This window comes from Nomascus leucogenys, chromosome 13 (assembly GCF_006542625.1).
Source record: "Nomascus leucogenys isolate Asia chromosome 13, Asia_NLE_v1, whole genome shotgun sequence".
Lineage (NCBI taxonomy): Eukaryota > Metazoa > Chordata > Mammalia > Primates > Hylobatidae > Nomascus > Nomascus leucogenys.
Window position 1 is genome coordinate 88,286,390 of NC_044393.1, and position 15,221 is coordinate 88,301,610.

Here is a 15,221-nt window from a genome sequence, read left to right on the forward strand (position 1 = left end):
TTCTGTTTGGGGCCTTTGCACATTAATAGATTTATAGTCATATTGTATGTATTTAATAACCATGGGAGGTTATTAAAAGTATGTTGGATCCCCTGAAAAATAATTGCGTCTTCAACAATTGTTAAGTTTAGATGAGAAATGTTTTCTACGGCATAGATTGCTGGATGTAAGTTAATATAGTAGGTATGCTCTGACAAACAGTATTTTTTAATATAAGTACTCACCTTTTTTTTTTTTTCCTTTTGATACAGAGTCTTGCCCTGTTGCCCAGGCTGGAGTGCCGTGGCGTGAACATGGCTCTCACTGCAGCCTTAACCTCCTGGGCTCAAGCAGTCCTCCCACCTCAGCCTCCCAAGTAGCTAGGACTGCAGGCTGGTGTCATCACGCCTGGCCATTTTTTAATTTTTTTCTGTAGGGACAGGGTCTTACTATGTTGCCGAGGCTGGTCTTGAATCCCTGGCATGTTTGAAGTTATTTAATATCCCTTTGGCTATGGAAGAAAGATATCTTATCCTTGTTTTTCTTTATATGGTTTTATCACATATATTTGTATCCCTAAACATTATATTTAGTTTTGCATATTTTTGAGCTTCATATATATAAAGAAATACTGTCTGCTTTCTTCTGTAGCTTGTAATGCTCAATATTGTGCACCTGAGATTCATCTTACGTCTACATATAGCAGAAATACTTTTTTTTTTTTTTTTTTTGAGACAGAGTCTCACTCAGCCCAGGCTGGAGTGCAGTGGCGCGATCTCAGCTCACTGCAACCACCATCTCTTGGGTTCAAGCAATTCTCCTGTCTCAGCCTCCCGAGTAGCTGGGATTACAGGCACCCGCCATCATGCCCAGCTAGTTTCGTATTTTAGTAAAGATGGGGTTTCTCCATGTTGGCCAGGCTGGGGTCTTGAATTCCTGACCTCAGGTGATCCGCCCAGCTCGGCCTCCCAAAGTGCTAGGATTACAGGCGTGAGCCACCGTGCCCGGCCAGAAATACATTCATTTTTTACTGCTGGGTACACAGTGTTCCATTGTGTGAATATTCCCAATTAATTTGTCCATTTTACTATTTATGGATATTTGGGTTGTTTCCAGGCAGATAGTCTAAGCTAAATAATTCTTCAAAGTAATTGAAGAATTACTTTGTAATCATCTAGGAACCAGTAATCATCTAGGAACCATGATACTGGATGTTCACTTTTTAATTTTTTTTTTGAGACAGAGTTTCACTCTTGTTGCCCAGGCTGGAGTGCAATGGCGCGATCTCGGCTCACCACAACCTCCACCTCCCAGGTTCAAGTGACTATCCTGCCTCAGCCTCCTGACTAGCTGGGATTACAGACATGCGCCACCACGCCCAGATAACTTTGTATTTTTAATAGAGACAGGGTTTCTCCATGTTTAGTAGAGACAGGGTTCTCCATTCTCCAGGCTGGTCTCGAACTCCTGACCTCAGGTGATCTGCCTGCCTTGGCCTCCTAAAGTGCTAGGATTACAGGCGTGAGCCACTGTGCCTGGCCAGATGTTCACATTTTTAAACATAGGATTTTGTCATATGTGCTATAATATTTATTTACTGGTGTTCATGGAATAGATTAATATGTACATTTTTAAACATAGGATTTTATGTTATATGTGCTGTAATATTTACTGGTGTTCATGGAGTAGGTTAATATGCTTATTTGTAATGTTTGTGTTTTAAAAATCTTTTCTTTACCAAAAATCACATTTTAAAAACAGTTGTTTTGGCTGGGTGGCTCATGCCTGTAATCCAAGCACTTTGGGAGGCCGAGGCAGGCAGATCACTTGATGCCAGGAGTTCGAGACCAGCCTGGCCAACATGGCAAAACTCTGTCCTACTAAAAATAGAAAAATTAGTTGGGTGTGGTGGCACACACCTGTAGTCCCAGCTACTCAGGTGGCTGAGGCACGATAATCACTTGAACCCAGAAGGCGGAGGTTGCAGTTAGCCAAGATGGTGCCACTGCACTCCAGCCTGTGTGACAGCGAGACTCTGTCTCCAAAAAAAAAAAAAAAATTGTTCAGTGAAGAAAAGTCTTATAATATTTCTGCACCTATGATGGTGATAAAAGTATGTTTTAAGTAGTTACATATATATACGGTTGCTTGCAAGATGAAAGTAATAAATTGGTTGATTAAAACTGTCAGATGCAAACCTACTTTCTTTTTTGCCCTGAAAACCCACGTGAATAAGAGTTTTTGGGTTCCTTTCACTTTGGCCTTGACCTTGCATTTTTACTTGCAGCCTGAGTTAAAATTACTAACCATAACTGAGAGAACAGGATACCAACATCTGGTTGGTAGTCACCCAAACCAAACACATGTCTTCATGTTCCAGACCAGTGTCTCTTCTTAGGGTACTGGTTTCCCATCATAATGGAGATTAACCAGCAGTAGTCTATACAAGTAGAATACAATGATTTTGTTTTCTGTATGAAAGTGTCCACGGGGCATTTTTAAGAGTGTAACGGAACACTATTAATAATTATGCTGGGCGACAGGGAAAAACTGGGACTCTTCTTGGCTAACTGGAAAATGTCATTCTAATTTTGTATCCAGTGTATCTTACGAAAAGTCAGTGCTGTAGAAGAAATGTCCATATTTAGATATGCTAATATTTCAAATCTATAGTTGGTATCTAAAACATAAATTTTATCTTTTGAGGACCTGCTTACAAGATTTTGTAAATATGTCTGATAAAACTTCTAGTATGTTTTTCTTTTTAGGATGATCGTTTAAGAGAACCTCTGCAAAAACTGAAACTGGCTGTTAGCAATGTCATGCCTGAACAGCTATTTAAATACCAGGAGGACTGCCAGGCTCGTAGTCAAGCTAAGTGTGCCAAGTATGTATCTCTTCTATTTGGACTGGCTTTTGCATTTGAGAAGTGTGTGTACGTATGTATGTATGTATGTATGTATGTATGTATGTATGTATGTATGTATTTTGAGACAGAATCTCAGTCTGTTGCCCAGGCTGGAGTGGAGTGGTACGATTTCAGCTCAGTACAACCTCTGCCTCCCAGGTTCAAGCGATTCTCCTGCCTCAGCCTCACAAGTAACTGGGATTACAGGCACGTGCCACCACACTAGGCTAATTTTTGTATTTTTAATAGAGACAGGGTTTCACCATGTTGGCCAGGCTGGTCTCAAACTCCTGACTTCAGGTGATCCACCTGCCTTAGCCTCCCAAAGTGCTGGGATTACAGGCATGGGCCACTGCACCTGGACATGCATTTGAGAAGTACTTTTAACTGTTCTGATGTTAAGTGGACCTCATTCTCAAGTAGAAATCCACATATACTGCTGACATGATATAATTGAGTATTTTGTAAATGGCACTCAGTTGCTTTGCAGTCAGAGACAAAAGGTGTCTGTTGATTGATTGTATGGAGGTGATCAAGCAAGAGCTGACACTGGTGAGAGATTTCACAACCCCAGCTTGACTGACTGTGGTTGAACGCAAGTATTTTCTGACCTAAAAGATAAAAGTTGGTGCCTTTACATTATAATCAAAAGTCCTTATTTACCAAACTACTTTATAACTCCTTTCAAATTTGAAGTATTATGTGGAAAGGTAGATTTCGTCTTTACCCTCTCTTTTAACATTCAGTTAAGCAATTCAACGAGTATTTATGGAGCATATTATATAGGCAGTGTTGGGTTAAAAGTTTGTTTTGTAAAGTGTTTTTCATTTTTAGATTGCAGACAGATGAAGAACGAGAAAAAAATGGATCTGAAGAGGATGATGATGAGAAACCAGGAAAACGTGTCATAGGACCAAGAAAGAAATTCCACTGGGATGACACCATCAGGTAAGATTTAATTAGTTTTCACTTTTAATATATAATGCAGAAGTAAGATTCCTCATTTAAAAAAAAATCTATAATAAATATAAAACTAGATTGGAAGCAACCAAAGATTAGTGTGTAGGAAAAAATTATTCAAGAGAAGATTAATTGGGCTCTAATATCCTCAGAGTATTATTGCTTTTATTTTCATATACACTGTAATACTTTTTATAAACTAATCTAATAATGGAGTAAGTCATACTGGTTTCAGAAGGTGAAATACTTTCAACATATTTCTTCTTTAGCCATCTTTCTCAATAGAATTTCTATACCCCAAGTAGAGAACCATCCCTTTCAATCTTTGGTGCTTTGATTAAAGATATCAAAGGAAATTGTTTCATATTGCGGGTTTGACTGTGGTGCAATGAATGATATCTGTTGGAAATTGTTTGTTATTTTCTGAATTTTTCACATAATCTGTATTATTGCTGCCAAATGTATGTTCTAAAAAAAGTTTCAAATTTAATTTTCAATCTGTTTAGAACTTTGTTATGTAACCTTGTTGAGATCAAATTGGGATGCTATGAGTTAGAACCAAATAAAAGCCAGTCTGCTGAAGATTATCTTAAGTCTTTTATGGAGACAGAAGTGAAGCCCCTGTGGCCTAAGGGCTGGATGCAGGCAAGGTAAGAAATGTGACTTACTGGATTTTATTTTATTTTATTATTATTGCTGTTATTAAAGATACACATACACATATGTGACATTGATTTTGCTAAGAACCTAATATATTCAGCATGCTGTCTAGTCATCTCAGATGATCCTTGCTTTGAAAACCTTAAGCACTTAAATGACAAAACAGTCATGCACACACAGAGATAGATGTAAAGGTGATATTTTACTTAACTTTTTTTTTTTTAAACACCCAAATTTGCTAGTAGAGAAAAAGAGAGGAGGGAAGACTCCCAAATGGTTATGAAGTTTGGGAGAGGAGTTTCATATGGGTAACATGAAGATAAGGAAACTAATACGGGATTAGAACATAGGAAAAGAGATACAGCCTTAGATTCTATTGAAAATAGTCAGTGTAGAGGCCGGGCGTGGTGGCTTATGCCAGTCCCAGCACTTTGGGAGGCCAAGGCAGGCGGATCACCTGAGGTCGGGAGTTCAAGACCAGCCTGACCAACATGGAGAAACCTCATCTCTACTAAAAATTCAAAATTATCCAGGCGTGGTGGCGCATGCCTGTTATCCCAGCTACTTGGGAGGTTGAGGCAGGAGAATCACTTGAACCCTGGAGGTGGAGGTTGTGGTGAGCCGAGATCACACCATTGCACTCCAGCCTGGGCAACAAGAGCAAAACTCTGTCTCAGAAAAAAAAAAGAAAAAGAGAAAAGAAAATAGTCAGTGTCGGCCGGGCGTGGTGGCTCACGCTTGTAATCCCAGCACTTTGGGAGGCCGAGGCAGGCAGATCACGAGGTCAGGAGATCGAGACCACAGTGAAACCCCGTCTCTACTAAAAATACAAAAAATTAGCCGGGCGTGGTGGTGGGCGCCTGTAGTCGCAGCTACTCGGAGAGGCTGAGTCTGGAGAATGGCGTGAACCCGGGAGGCGGAGCTTGCAGTGAGCCGAGATTGCGCCACTGCACTCCAGCCTGGGTGACAGAGCGAGACTCCGTCTCAAAAAAAAAAAAAAAAAAGAAAATAGTCAGTGTAGGCCAGGTGCAGTGGCTCACACCTGTAATCTCAGCACTTTGGGAGGCCAAGGTGGGAGGATCACTTTGAGCCCCAGGAGTTTGAGACCAGTCTCAAAAAATAAGTAAATAAATAAGAAGATCAGTGTAGAGAGATATCTCAAGAAACAAAGAGTCGCTCTGTTTAAAGTCTCAAGGGTTAAGAATGTGGCCCATTGTGGTGGCTCACACCTGTAATAGCAGCACTTTGGGAGGCTGAGGCTGGCGGATCACCTGAGGTCCAGAGTTTGAGACCAGCCTGGCCAGCATGGTGAAACCCTGTATCTACTAAAAATTAGCTGGGCGTGGTGGTGGGCACCTGTAATCCCAGCTATGCAGGAGGCTGAGGCAGGAGAATCACTTGAACCCAGGAGGCAGAGGTTACAGTGAGCCGAGATTGCACTATTGCACTCCACCTGGGCAACAAGAGCAAAACTCTTGTCTCAAAAAAAAAAAAAAAAAGAGTTAAGTAAAAATTAATAAACTTGGCTAGTTCAACCCATGATCTTAAATTGCTCCATCTTCTATCAACAGAAAAGATCTGTTGGCCAGGTGTGGTAGCTCACCCCTGTAATCTCAGCACTTTAGGAGGCCAAGGGCCACAGTGAGAGGATTGCTTGAGGCCAGGGGTTCAAGACCAGCCTGGGCAGCATAGTGAGACCCCTGACTCTGCAAAAAGTTTTAAAAATTAGCTGGGCGTGGTGGCATACACCTGTAATTCCAGCTTCTTTGAAGGCTGAGTTGGAAGGACCATTTGAGCCCAGGAGGCCTAGGTTATAGTGAGCCATGAATAAAACTCTCCATAAAATAGATTATTGAGTATACTGTACCATTATAACTTTTACTTGGTAAATAAGCAGTAATAGTCTATTGAAAATTAAATTACTTTAAAAAATAAAACAATTATGTTATTATCTGCTATAAAGAAAATAATAATTTTGTTCTTTAAATTTTTCCAGAATGCTTTTTAAGGAAAGCCGGAGTGTTCATAATCATCTTACTTCTGCTCCGTGAGTAAATGCAGACCCCAGATTGCTTCATTTATTCACATTATGTGCTTTAGTGAACAAAAGTATCATTTATTAAATGCTAGTTGGAATAGGACTTAAAAAGATCATTTTGACCATTGACTATTTAGACTTCAGAACACATTTATCTATTGAAATAATTGTCAGGCTACTCTCTAAACACCTACTAAATCCACACCGTGACACATAATGGCCTGGGATTCCGGTAGTAGGGAAGCGTGAAGGCTCAGGGGTTTTCCTTTGTTCCTGGGCCTTCTACCTGCCAGTCTTTTTCTCCACCTCCTAACGTCCATCTGCATTTGTAATCTACAGCCCTCTGTGTCCTGAGTTTACCAGGACAGATCCATATGCACACCCACCCTTGCTGCACTGCAGAGTGTTTTATTCCACAAAATTAACCTGTTCTTGAGGTCTTCTGTTCAAAACTGGATATTTCCTTAGTGATGTGATTACTAGAGAAAGCTTTTATCCCCCCAACATACAACAAAAAGGCAAGTTTTTTCTGTGGTCACCTTTTTGGTTGAATATTGGTCAATTCCAGAACAGTTTTATTTTTCCCTACAACTTAGGGCTACTTCTCTGTAGCCTGCAAGGGTGGCATTAAGGGTTATTAAAGCCAGGCACAGTGGCTCGCTTCTGTAATCCCAGCACTTTGGGAGGCTGAGGCAGGTGGATCGCTTGAGCCCAGGAGTTTGAGACTGGCCTGGGCAACATGGCGAAACTCCATCTCTATAAAAACTACAAAAATTAGCCAGGCATGGTGTGTGTGCCTGTAGTCCCGGCTACTCAGGAGGCTGAGGTGGGAGGATGGCTTATGCCAGGGAGGCAGAGGTTGTAGTAAGTGGAGATCATGCCACTGCCCTCCAGCCTGGGGGACAGAGCAGACTTTGTTTCCAGAAAAAAAAAAGGGGGTTATTAAAATATAAAATTAGCAAGTTACTGAGAATTTACTGAACACTCTAATTCAATATTCTGCTGAGAGGTCTGTTTAATATCTTTTGGGCAACATTATAAAATTCGTACTCTGCTTGTATGCAGTTATATAGGAATTTTTTAGTTTTTAGGAAGGACACTTCATTACTACAGTTGACCCTTGGAACAACACGTGAGTTAGGGATTTCACCCCCTCATCCCACACAGAAATCCACGTGTAACTTTCAACTCTCCCAAAACTTCACTGCTAATAGCCTACTGTTGACCCGAAGCCTTACTGATAACATAAATAGGTCATGAACACATTGTATGTGTTTTATGTACAGTATACTATATTCTTACAATAAAGTAAGCTAAAGAAAAGAAAATGTTAATAAGAAAATCATAAGGAAGAGAAATTGTATTTACTATTCATTAAGTGGAAGTGAATCATCATAAAGGTCTTCATCCTCGGGTCAACTGTATATCAGAAATGCATTGAGTTGGTTGTGGTTTTTGGTTCTTACTGGTTTTTTTAGTATAAATTCTAAGTAGTTTGGTTTCATATATTACAGGTTTACTTTGTTGCAAGAGTTTTTGTTGTCTTTGAAATAAATTTTATATACATATGTATATGTTTGTGTCAGTAGTATTTTTGCCTTTAATTTCCCTATTCAGTAGTCCCCCTTATCCTCAGATGATATACTCCAAGATGCCTGCAGTAGATGCCAAAACTGCAGACAGTACTGAACCCTACATAGACTATTTTTTCCTATACATACATTCCTATAATAGATTTTAGTTTACAAATTAGGCACAGTAAGAGATTAACAACAACAATAATAAAAGAGAACAGTTTAACAGTATAGTATAATAAAAGTTATGTGAATGTGGTTTATCTCTTTTTCTGGAATTTTCCATTTAATATTTTCAGACCTCAGTTGACCACAGGCAACTGAAACCGCAGAAATTGAAAACTGTGGATAAGGGGGGCTACTGTAGTTCTAAAGCCATATATGCATTACAATTCAGGTACAAATAATGCATTCCTTTAATTCTAAAGGTGTTTACAAAAGATGTCTCCCTCTCTGTCTCTCTGGCTTTTTTTTTTTTTTTTTTTTTTTTGAGATGGAGTCTTGCTCTGTCGCCCAGGCTGGAGTGCAGTGGCACGATCTCGACTCACCGCACCCAGGTTCAAGCAATTTTCCTGCCTCAGCCTCCTGAGTAGCTGGGACTACAGGCATGTGCCACCACGCCCGGCTAATTTTTGTATTTTTAGTAGAGACAGGGTTTCACCATGTTGGCCAGGCTGGTCTCAAACTCCTGGCCTCACGTGATCCGCCTGCCTCAGCCCAAAGTGCTAGGATTACAGGCATGAGCCACTGCACCCAGCCTCCTCCTCCCTTTTTTTAAATAGCTTCATTATTATCATTAACTTTGTGTTTTGTTTAACTTTGTGTTTTGTTTTATACCAGAAAGTAGGAATCTATGGGATAAGTGGGCCTAGAGGTCGTTTCCCTAAATGGCCTTCATCAAAAAAAAACTCAGAAAATTACTGTTGCCTAAATGAAGTTGTAAATTGACAGTTTTAATCAAGATTCTTGTTAATCTAATTGATGACATTTTAGCCAAGTGAAGTAGACAAGGTGAAGTATTTTAGCTTGTCAACACTTTAATTGTTCAACAAACATTTGAATACTTTGACTTACTGTGGAACTCGTTCGTTTTTTCATCTTCAAACTTTATCATAGTTTTCCAAAAGTTCCAGGATTCCATAGTAATTTTTCTTGCCCTTTTTCTCCCTGTCATTTTGACATTTTTTATTTGAATTTTTACATTACAAAAATTTTTCTTTAAAAGCTCAGGGGTTTTTTTGTTTTGGTTAAGTTAAATCGCATTCACACCTTCTTGGCATGGTTTAATTTGAGCCTGAAGTTCCTTGAAGCTCTTTTTTTGGGGGGGTTATTTTATAGCTTATTTACATTTAATTTTTTAAAAATTGTATTATCTGCGTTTCATGGTTTACTAGTTGTTTGGCCTTTCAATTAATCTGAATTGGGGAAAATGTTGCTACATACTTCGTATAAACTGAGCACTTAAATACAGTTCCTTCAAAGAGCTTTCCAAATAGCAGAAGGAATTATTTACCACATAATTACAAAGCTATATATTATAACTTTCTAATGAGCAATATAACTGCTACTGAAATAGCCTTTTAAAATCTTTTTATCTTAGGGCAAAGAAAAAGGTGATTCCTGCACCTAAACCCAAAGTAAAGGTAAGTATTGAAACAAAATATTTAATTAGTTATAGTTGGTGAATGTTGAAATACATTCCTAAGATGAAAAAGATGTATTTAGCAGAGGTCAGTAGGCACTATAAGATAGATGTTTTCAACTTCCTAATAATCTTAGTACTTCTGTATTTGGGAGAATAGATTCCTGTGTAGCAGTGGGAAATATGCATACACCAATTGTAAAGCTTAACTCTATTAATACTTGGAAATGCTAGGTAAAATATAACAAATATTCTTTCATAGCATAGGTGTGATTGAAAATACGTAAGGAAAATTCATAAGACCAAAACCAAAAAAGGAGCTGACAGTGTTAATCTGTCGCTTAAACTTTGGTTGCCCTTGGAGGCATTTGGCACTTTCTACCCATCACTTTATGGTTTCTTTTTACGTTTCTTCTCAGAGCATAGCAGTTAGGGTTTTCTTGGGCTTGTGCAGGTTAAAACTTGGGATGAAATCTGCATAAAGCTGGACCTTCAAACAATAACATCTTTAGTAAAAGAAAGGACTAGAAAAAAATCCAGCCACCAGCAGAGACATTAAGTGGCTGTCTTGGACTGGGTTCTGGTTTGGGGGAAGAATGTCCTTGCTGAAAAATTTTCTTGGCTTAGGAATTTAAGTTACACTACCTCTACAATCTGAGAAAAACCCAAGCTGAAAAAGTAACTTAGTTACTGGATTAGTAGTAACCTGGGGCCACTGGCAAAAGCAAATTCTCTCTGGTATAATGTGCCTGCTTCAGAGGCCTCAAAGTCCTTCCTCCTATAAACCATGTCAGACCTGAGCTTACAGTCTGAAATACAGAATACATGAGAGAATAAGTTACGATGAGTGAGAGTCAGTAGGAACAATAAACAGCAGTTAGATCCCTAAGATGGACAAGTAGTACATTTATGGAATTTAGTACATAAAATAATTTTACTTAAAAATGTTTAATATTTAGAGAAATAGAAAAGGGAATAAAAAATATCCTATCAAAATAAACAAAGTAGATTTGAAAGAGAACCAAGATATAACCTCCAGAAGTAAAAACTATAATGATTTGAAATTAAAATTTTAATGAAAGCCCATACCCTTTAGGTTTTACACTTTGCTCCATAGCCTTTGTCTCTGGTTTTTTGTTGTTGTTGTTGTTTTTAATAGATGAGGTTCTTTGCTTATAAGATTGTGGCCAGATGGTCAATATATATTATTCTGTGGCCTTCCTGACTTTTTTGGTATTAGAGCCTCTTTAAATGCAGGGTAAATAGTCTTCTTTTTCTTTCTTTTTTTTTTTTTTCTTTTGGAGACAGAGTCTCGCTCTGTTGCCTAGGCTGGAGTGCAGTGGTGCGATCTCGGCTCACTGCAACCTCCGCCTCCCAGGTTCAAGCGATTCTCCTGCCTCAGTCTCCTGAGTAGCTGGGATTACAGGCGCGCACCACCACGCCTGGCCAATTTTTATATTTTTAGTAGAGACGGGGTTTCACCATGTTGGTCAGGCTGGTCTTGAACTCCTGACCTCGTGACCCACCCGCCTTGGCCTCCCAAAGTGTTGGGATTACAGGCGTGAGCCACCACACCCAGCCAGTCCTCTTTTTCTTAATAGCCTACTTTGTCTTCTGATCCAAATAATATTGAGCCAATCTTTCATTAAATCTGTTGAATTTAGACGTTGTTTTGACACTTGACTTTATTAGAATACTAAAGTCTTAATACCCTCCATAAAGGATTGGTTACATTTGATACATCTATGATTAATAGAATAATAGGATAGGAAATTTGTTAAATTCTAATACTGTTGTGTTAGGATGATATGGGGGAGTCATCAGTTTTTTTGTTTGTTTCCTTCTCTATGATTAAATTACTTTTTTCATTTTCCCAAAATGGAAAAGCTATATTGTTGATGTGGTTTTTTTCTACTGTAACTCCCCGTACTGTTTCTAGTTATAAAGGTAAGATAAGGGAATGACTACAATAGAAAATGCAAATAACCCAGAAAAGTAAGGAGAAAAGTAAAAGTATCTATAAATTTCTCCTCAGTCAGAGAGTAAAAGCTCTTAGCTTTCTAAGACACATCTTCCTTCCCTTCTTCTGAAACTCTGTTCCTCCCTCCCTCCCTTCCATTCATCCATCCATCTATCCAGTCAGCTATCTATTTATTTAGTCTTTTATATAAATGGGATAACCTGCTTTTTTGACTCAGTTATATGTCCTGAACAATTTTCTCTGCCAGTATAAATCTTCACAGTATTCTATTAGAGTGGATTTAGTGTTTTTATAAATAAAAATTAATCAAAAAGTTATTTTAAAACAGCAGTTTTATACTAGTAATACTTCCAACATTTGGATACATTTCCTACCCTTTATTCTGTACTTTTTATAATGGAATTTTCACTAATCATGTCAGTGGATGGCATATCAAAACAAACATGTTTCATCTGCATTACCCATTCTTCTTAGCAGACATTTGTGACCTTAATGCAGTTACACTTGTACTTCCAATAGGTAGTGAGGTTTTTAATCAGGGGTTTTAGAATAAAAGCTTAGAAAAAATACTAAGGAAGTTAGAGTGTAACAGTATTCTTAACAGCTTGCTTATGTAATACCTTAGGAGGTGATGGTAAAGACCCTTCCTCTCCATTCTTTCCCCACTATGCTTAAGGTAAGTGCTATGGTTGTATAAATCAGTACGTAATATAACACTTTAGGTTTGTTTGGGTTTGTTTAAGAAACTAATTGAAGAGACTTTGATATGACTTTTATGTAATAGGCTTTTGCTTCTCAATCTTAAAATGAGTCAAATACTTTATCTTTAAAAATAAATAGTTGCTTTTTAATTATTTTGCTCTTTGAATATTATAAACTGTGCTCTAGTTCTTTTTCTTAAATATTAAGAAGGTTGATTATTTGAGAAACAGACTAACAACTCTTAGGTATTCAGAGTTGTAATTCTTAATATCCTTGTTTTCTTAGCATAGAGCCCTGTTCACAGCGGACACTTAGTGGATATATTGAATAAATGACAAATGAATAATTTACAAGCAAATTACAGATTCACCATAATAAATAGCATAATTTATTTGTGCTTGGATTGAATCATCTGCCACTTTGACGTACCAGTTTTTCTATGTACTGGCTGTAGGGTAGCTGCAGGACAGGGCATACAAAGAGGCAGAAATGCATGGAAGCAGAAAGTGAAGGTCAGCCTCCTAGCAAACCATCCCAGACGAGAAGGAGAGAGTCTTAATATAAAGGCAGAATTTCCTCTGAGTGCAGGGGAATAAAAAGATAATAATCTGAACGATGGATTTGGAGCAGGATTTGAAGATCTGATGCAGGTGAGGGAGGCTCATCAGTAATGTAACTAGTATATGAATGTTCCTTCCACTTGGTGTTAAGCTTACCAAGGTATGACAGCTATGTGCAATATATCAGATACTTTGTCTTGTGAGGACAGCTCAGTCAGGAGCTCTGTCATCTCAAAAATTATTTTTGTTTTGATAGTCTCGAAAGATTTCCAGTAGAAAAACAATTTTAATTGCCATGAGAATCTTTTAGTTATTTTAAATTAACTTTGTAATTTTTTATTCACCATTTCTATTTTTTTCCATATGATGCTTTACATTAGGAGTGTAGTCCAAAAAAGGACCAGAAAACTCCAGCATCCCTGGTGGCTTCGGTTAGCGGTCCTCCAACGAGCTCCAGCACAACTACCGTTGCTGCAGCCAGCTCTAGCTCTGCACCAGCCCAAGAAACCATCTGCCTCGACGACTCACTAGATGAAGACCTTTCTTTCCATTCACCTTCACTGGATCTTGTTTCTGAAGCTTTAGCGGTTATCAACAATGGGAACAAGGGCCCTCCAGTTGGCTCAAGGATAAGCATGCCAACCACAAAGCCTCGTCCAGGACTGAGAGAAGAAAAATTAGCAAGTATCATGAGTAAGCTGCCACTAGCTACTCCCAAAAAACTAGATTCTACTCAGACTACACATTCTTCAAGTCTTATTGCTGGTCACACAGGGCCAGTACCAAAGAAACCCCAGGATTTAGCTCATACTGGCATCTCTTCAGGCCTTATTGCTGGTTCTTCCATTCAGAACCCTAAAGTTTCTTTAGAACCTTTGCCAGCCAGGCTACTTCAACAAGGACTTCAGAGGTCAAGCCAGATTCACACTTCTTCCTCTTCACAGACCCATGTCTCCTCTTCTTCCCAAGCCCAAATTGCTGCCTCTTCTCATGCTCTGGGAACATCCGAGGCCCAAGATGCTTCTTCGTTAACACAAGTAACAAAGGTGCACCAGCATTCAGCTGTCCAGCAGAACTATGTGTCTCCATTACAGGCCACCATCAGTAAATCCCAGACCAACCCCGTCGTGAAGTTAAGTAATAATCCCCAACTCTCCTGTTCCTCCTCGCTTATTAAGACTTCAGATAAGCCACTTATGTACCGCCTTCCCTTATCTACCCCCTCACCTGGAAATGGTTCTCAAGGGTCCCACCCCCTGGTTTCTAGGACAGTACCTAGCACCACTACCTCCAGTAACTATTTAGCCAAGGCTATGGTGTCACAGATCTCCACGCAGGGTTTCAAATCTCCCTTCTCGATGGCTGCCTCCCCAAAACTTGCCGCATCTCCCAAGCCTGCCACATCTCCTAAACCCCTGCCCTCGCCTAAGCCTTCTGCCTCACCCAAGCCCTCTCTGTCAGCTAAGCCTTCAGTATCAACTAAACTTATTTCTAAATCCAACCCAACTCCCAAGCCTACTGTATCCCCAAGTAGTTCCAGTCCAAATGCACTAGTCGCCCAGAGTAGCCACTCCAGCACTAACAACCCAGTCCATAAACAGCCCAGTGGAATGAACATCAGCAGACAGTCTCCCACCTTGAATTTATTGCCCTCTAGTCGCACTTCAGGCCTTCCACCTACAAAAAATCTTCAGGCCTCCTCAAAGCTAACAAACTCATCATCCACTGGAACTGTTGGGAAGAATAGCTTGAGTGGAATTGCAATGAATGTACCTGCCAGCAGAGGTAGCAACCTTAACTCAAGCGGAGCTAATAGGACTAGTCTATCTGGGGGAGCAGGAAGTGGAACACAGGGTGCTACCAAACCGTTGTCTACTCCACATAGACCATCCACTGCCTCAGGGTCTTCAGTGGTAACAGCCAGTGTGCAGGTATGTATGTTCTGTACATCCGTGTGATAAACTGTAAGATTGTATAATGTCATCTGTCTTGCGGGTAACTTTAATAAGCTTTTTATGTGTGGATTGTTCTCAATTGGCTTATTACAGCCTGCGGCCATGGAATGTTCCTGATGCTGACATCACAGTGACAGACACACTTGTAGATGAGGTGTTTGTTGGGATATGGATTTTTCTTAAAGTAACAAAGGTGCACCAGCATTCAGCTGTCTGACAGAATGATGTCTTCATTACAAGCAACCATCACTAAATCAACTTT

At 39.4% G+C, this 15,221-nt stretch overlaps 1 protein-coding gene across 4 annotated transcripts in view; it reads left to right on the plus strand.

Annotated features, from left to right (window-relative positions):
• The window catches only part of UBN2 (ubinuclein 2), a 77,955-nt gene that overhangs the window by 39,561 nt on the left and 23,173 nt on the right, over positions 1-15,221 (plus strand). For 3 of the 4 annotated variants that reach the window (XM_030825819.1, XM_030825817.1, XM_030825816.1), the window contains 7 exons: positions 2,748-2,866; positions 3,722-3,835; positions 4,354-4,497; positions 6,504-6,554; positions 9,720-9,762; positions 12,368-12,418; positions 13,385-14,935. In XM_030825819.1, coding sequence (XP_030681679.1) covers positions 2,748-2,866; positions 3,722-3,835; positions 4,354-4,497; positions 6,504-6,554; positions 9,720-9,762; positions 12,368-12,418; positions 13,385-14,935 — 2,073 coding nt within the window. The remainder of the gene's footprint in view (positions 1-2,747; positions 2,867-3,721; positions 3,836-4,353; positions 4,498-6,503; positions 6,555-9,719; positions 9,763-12,367; positions 12,419-13,384; positions 14,936-15,221) is intronic. The other variant, XM_030825818.1, reaches the window with a different exon arrangement.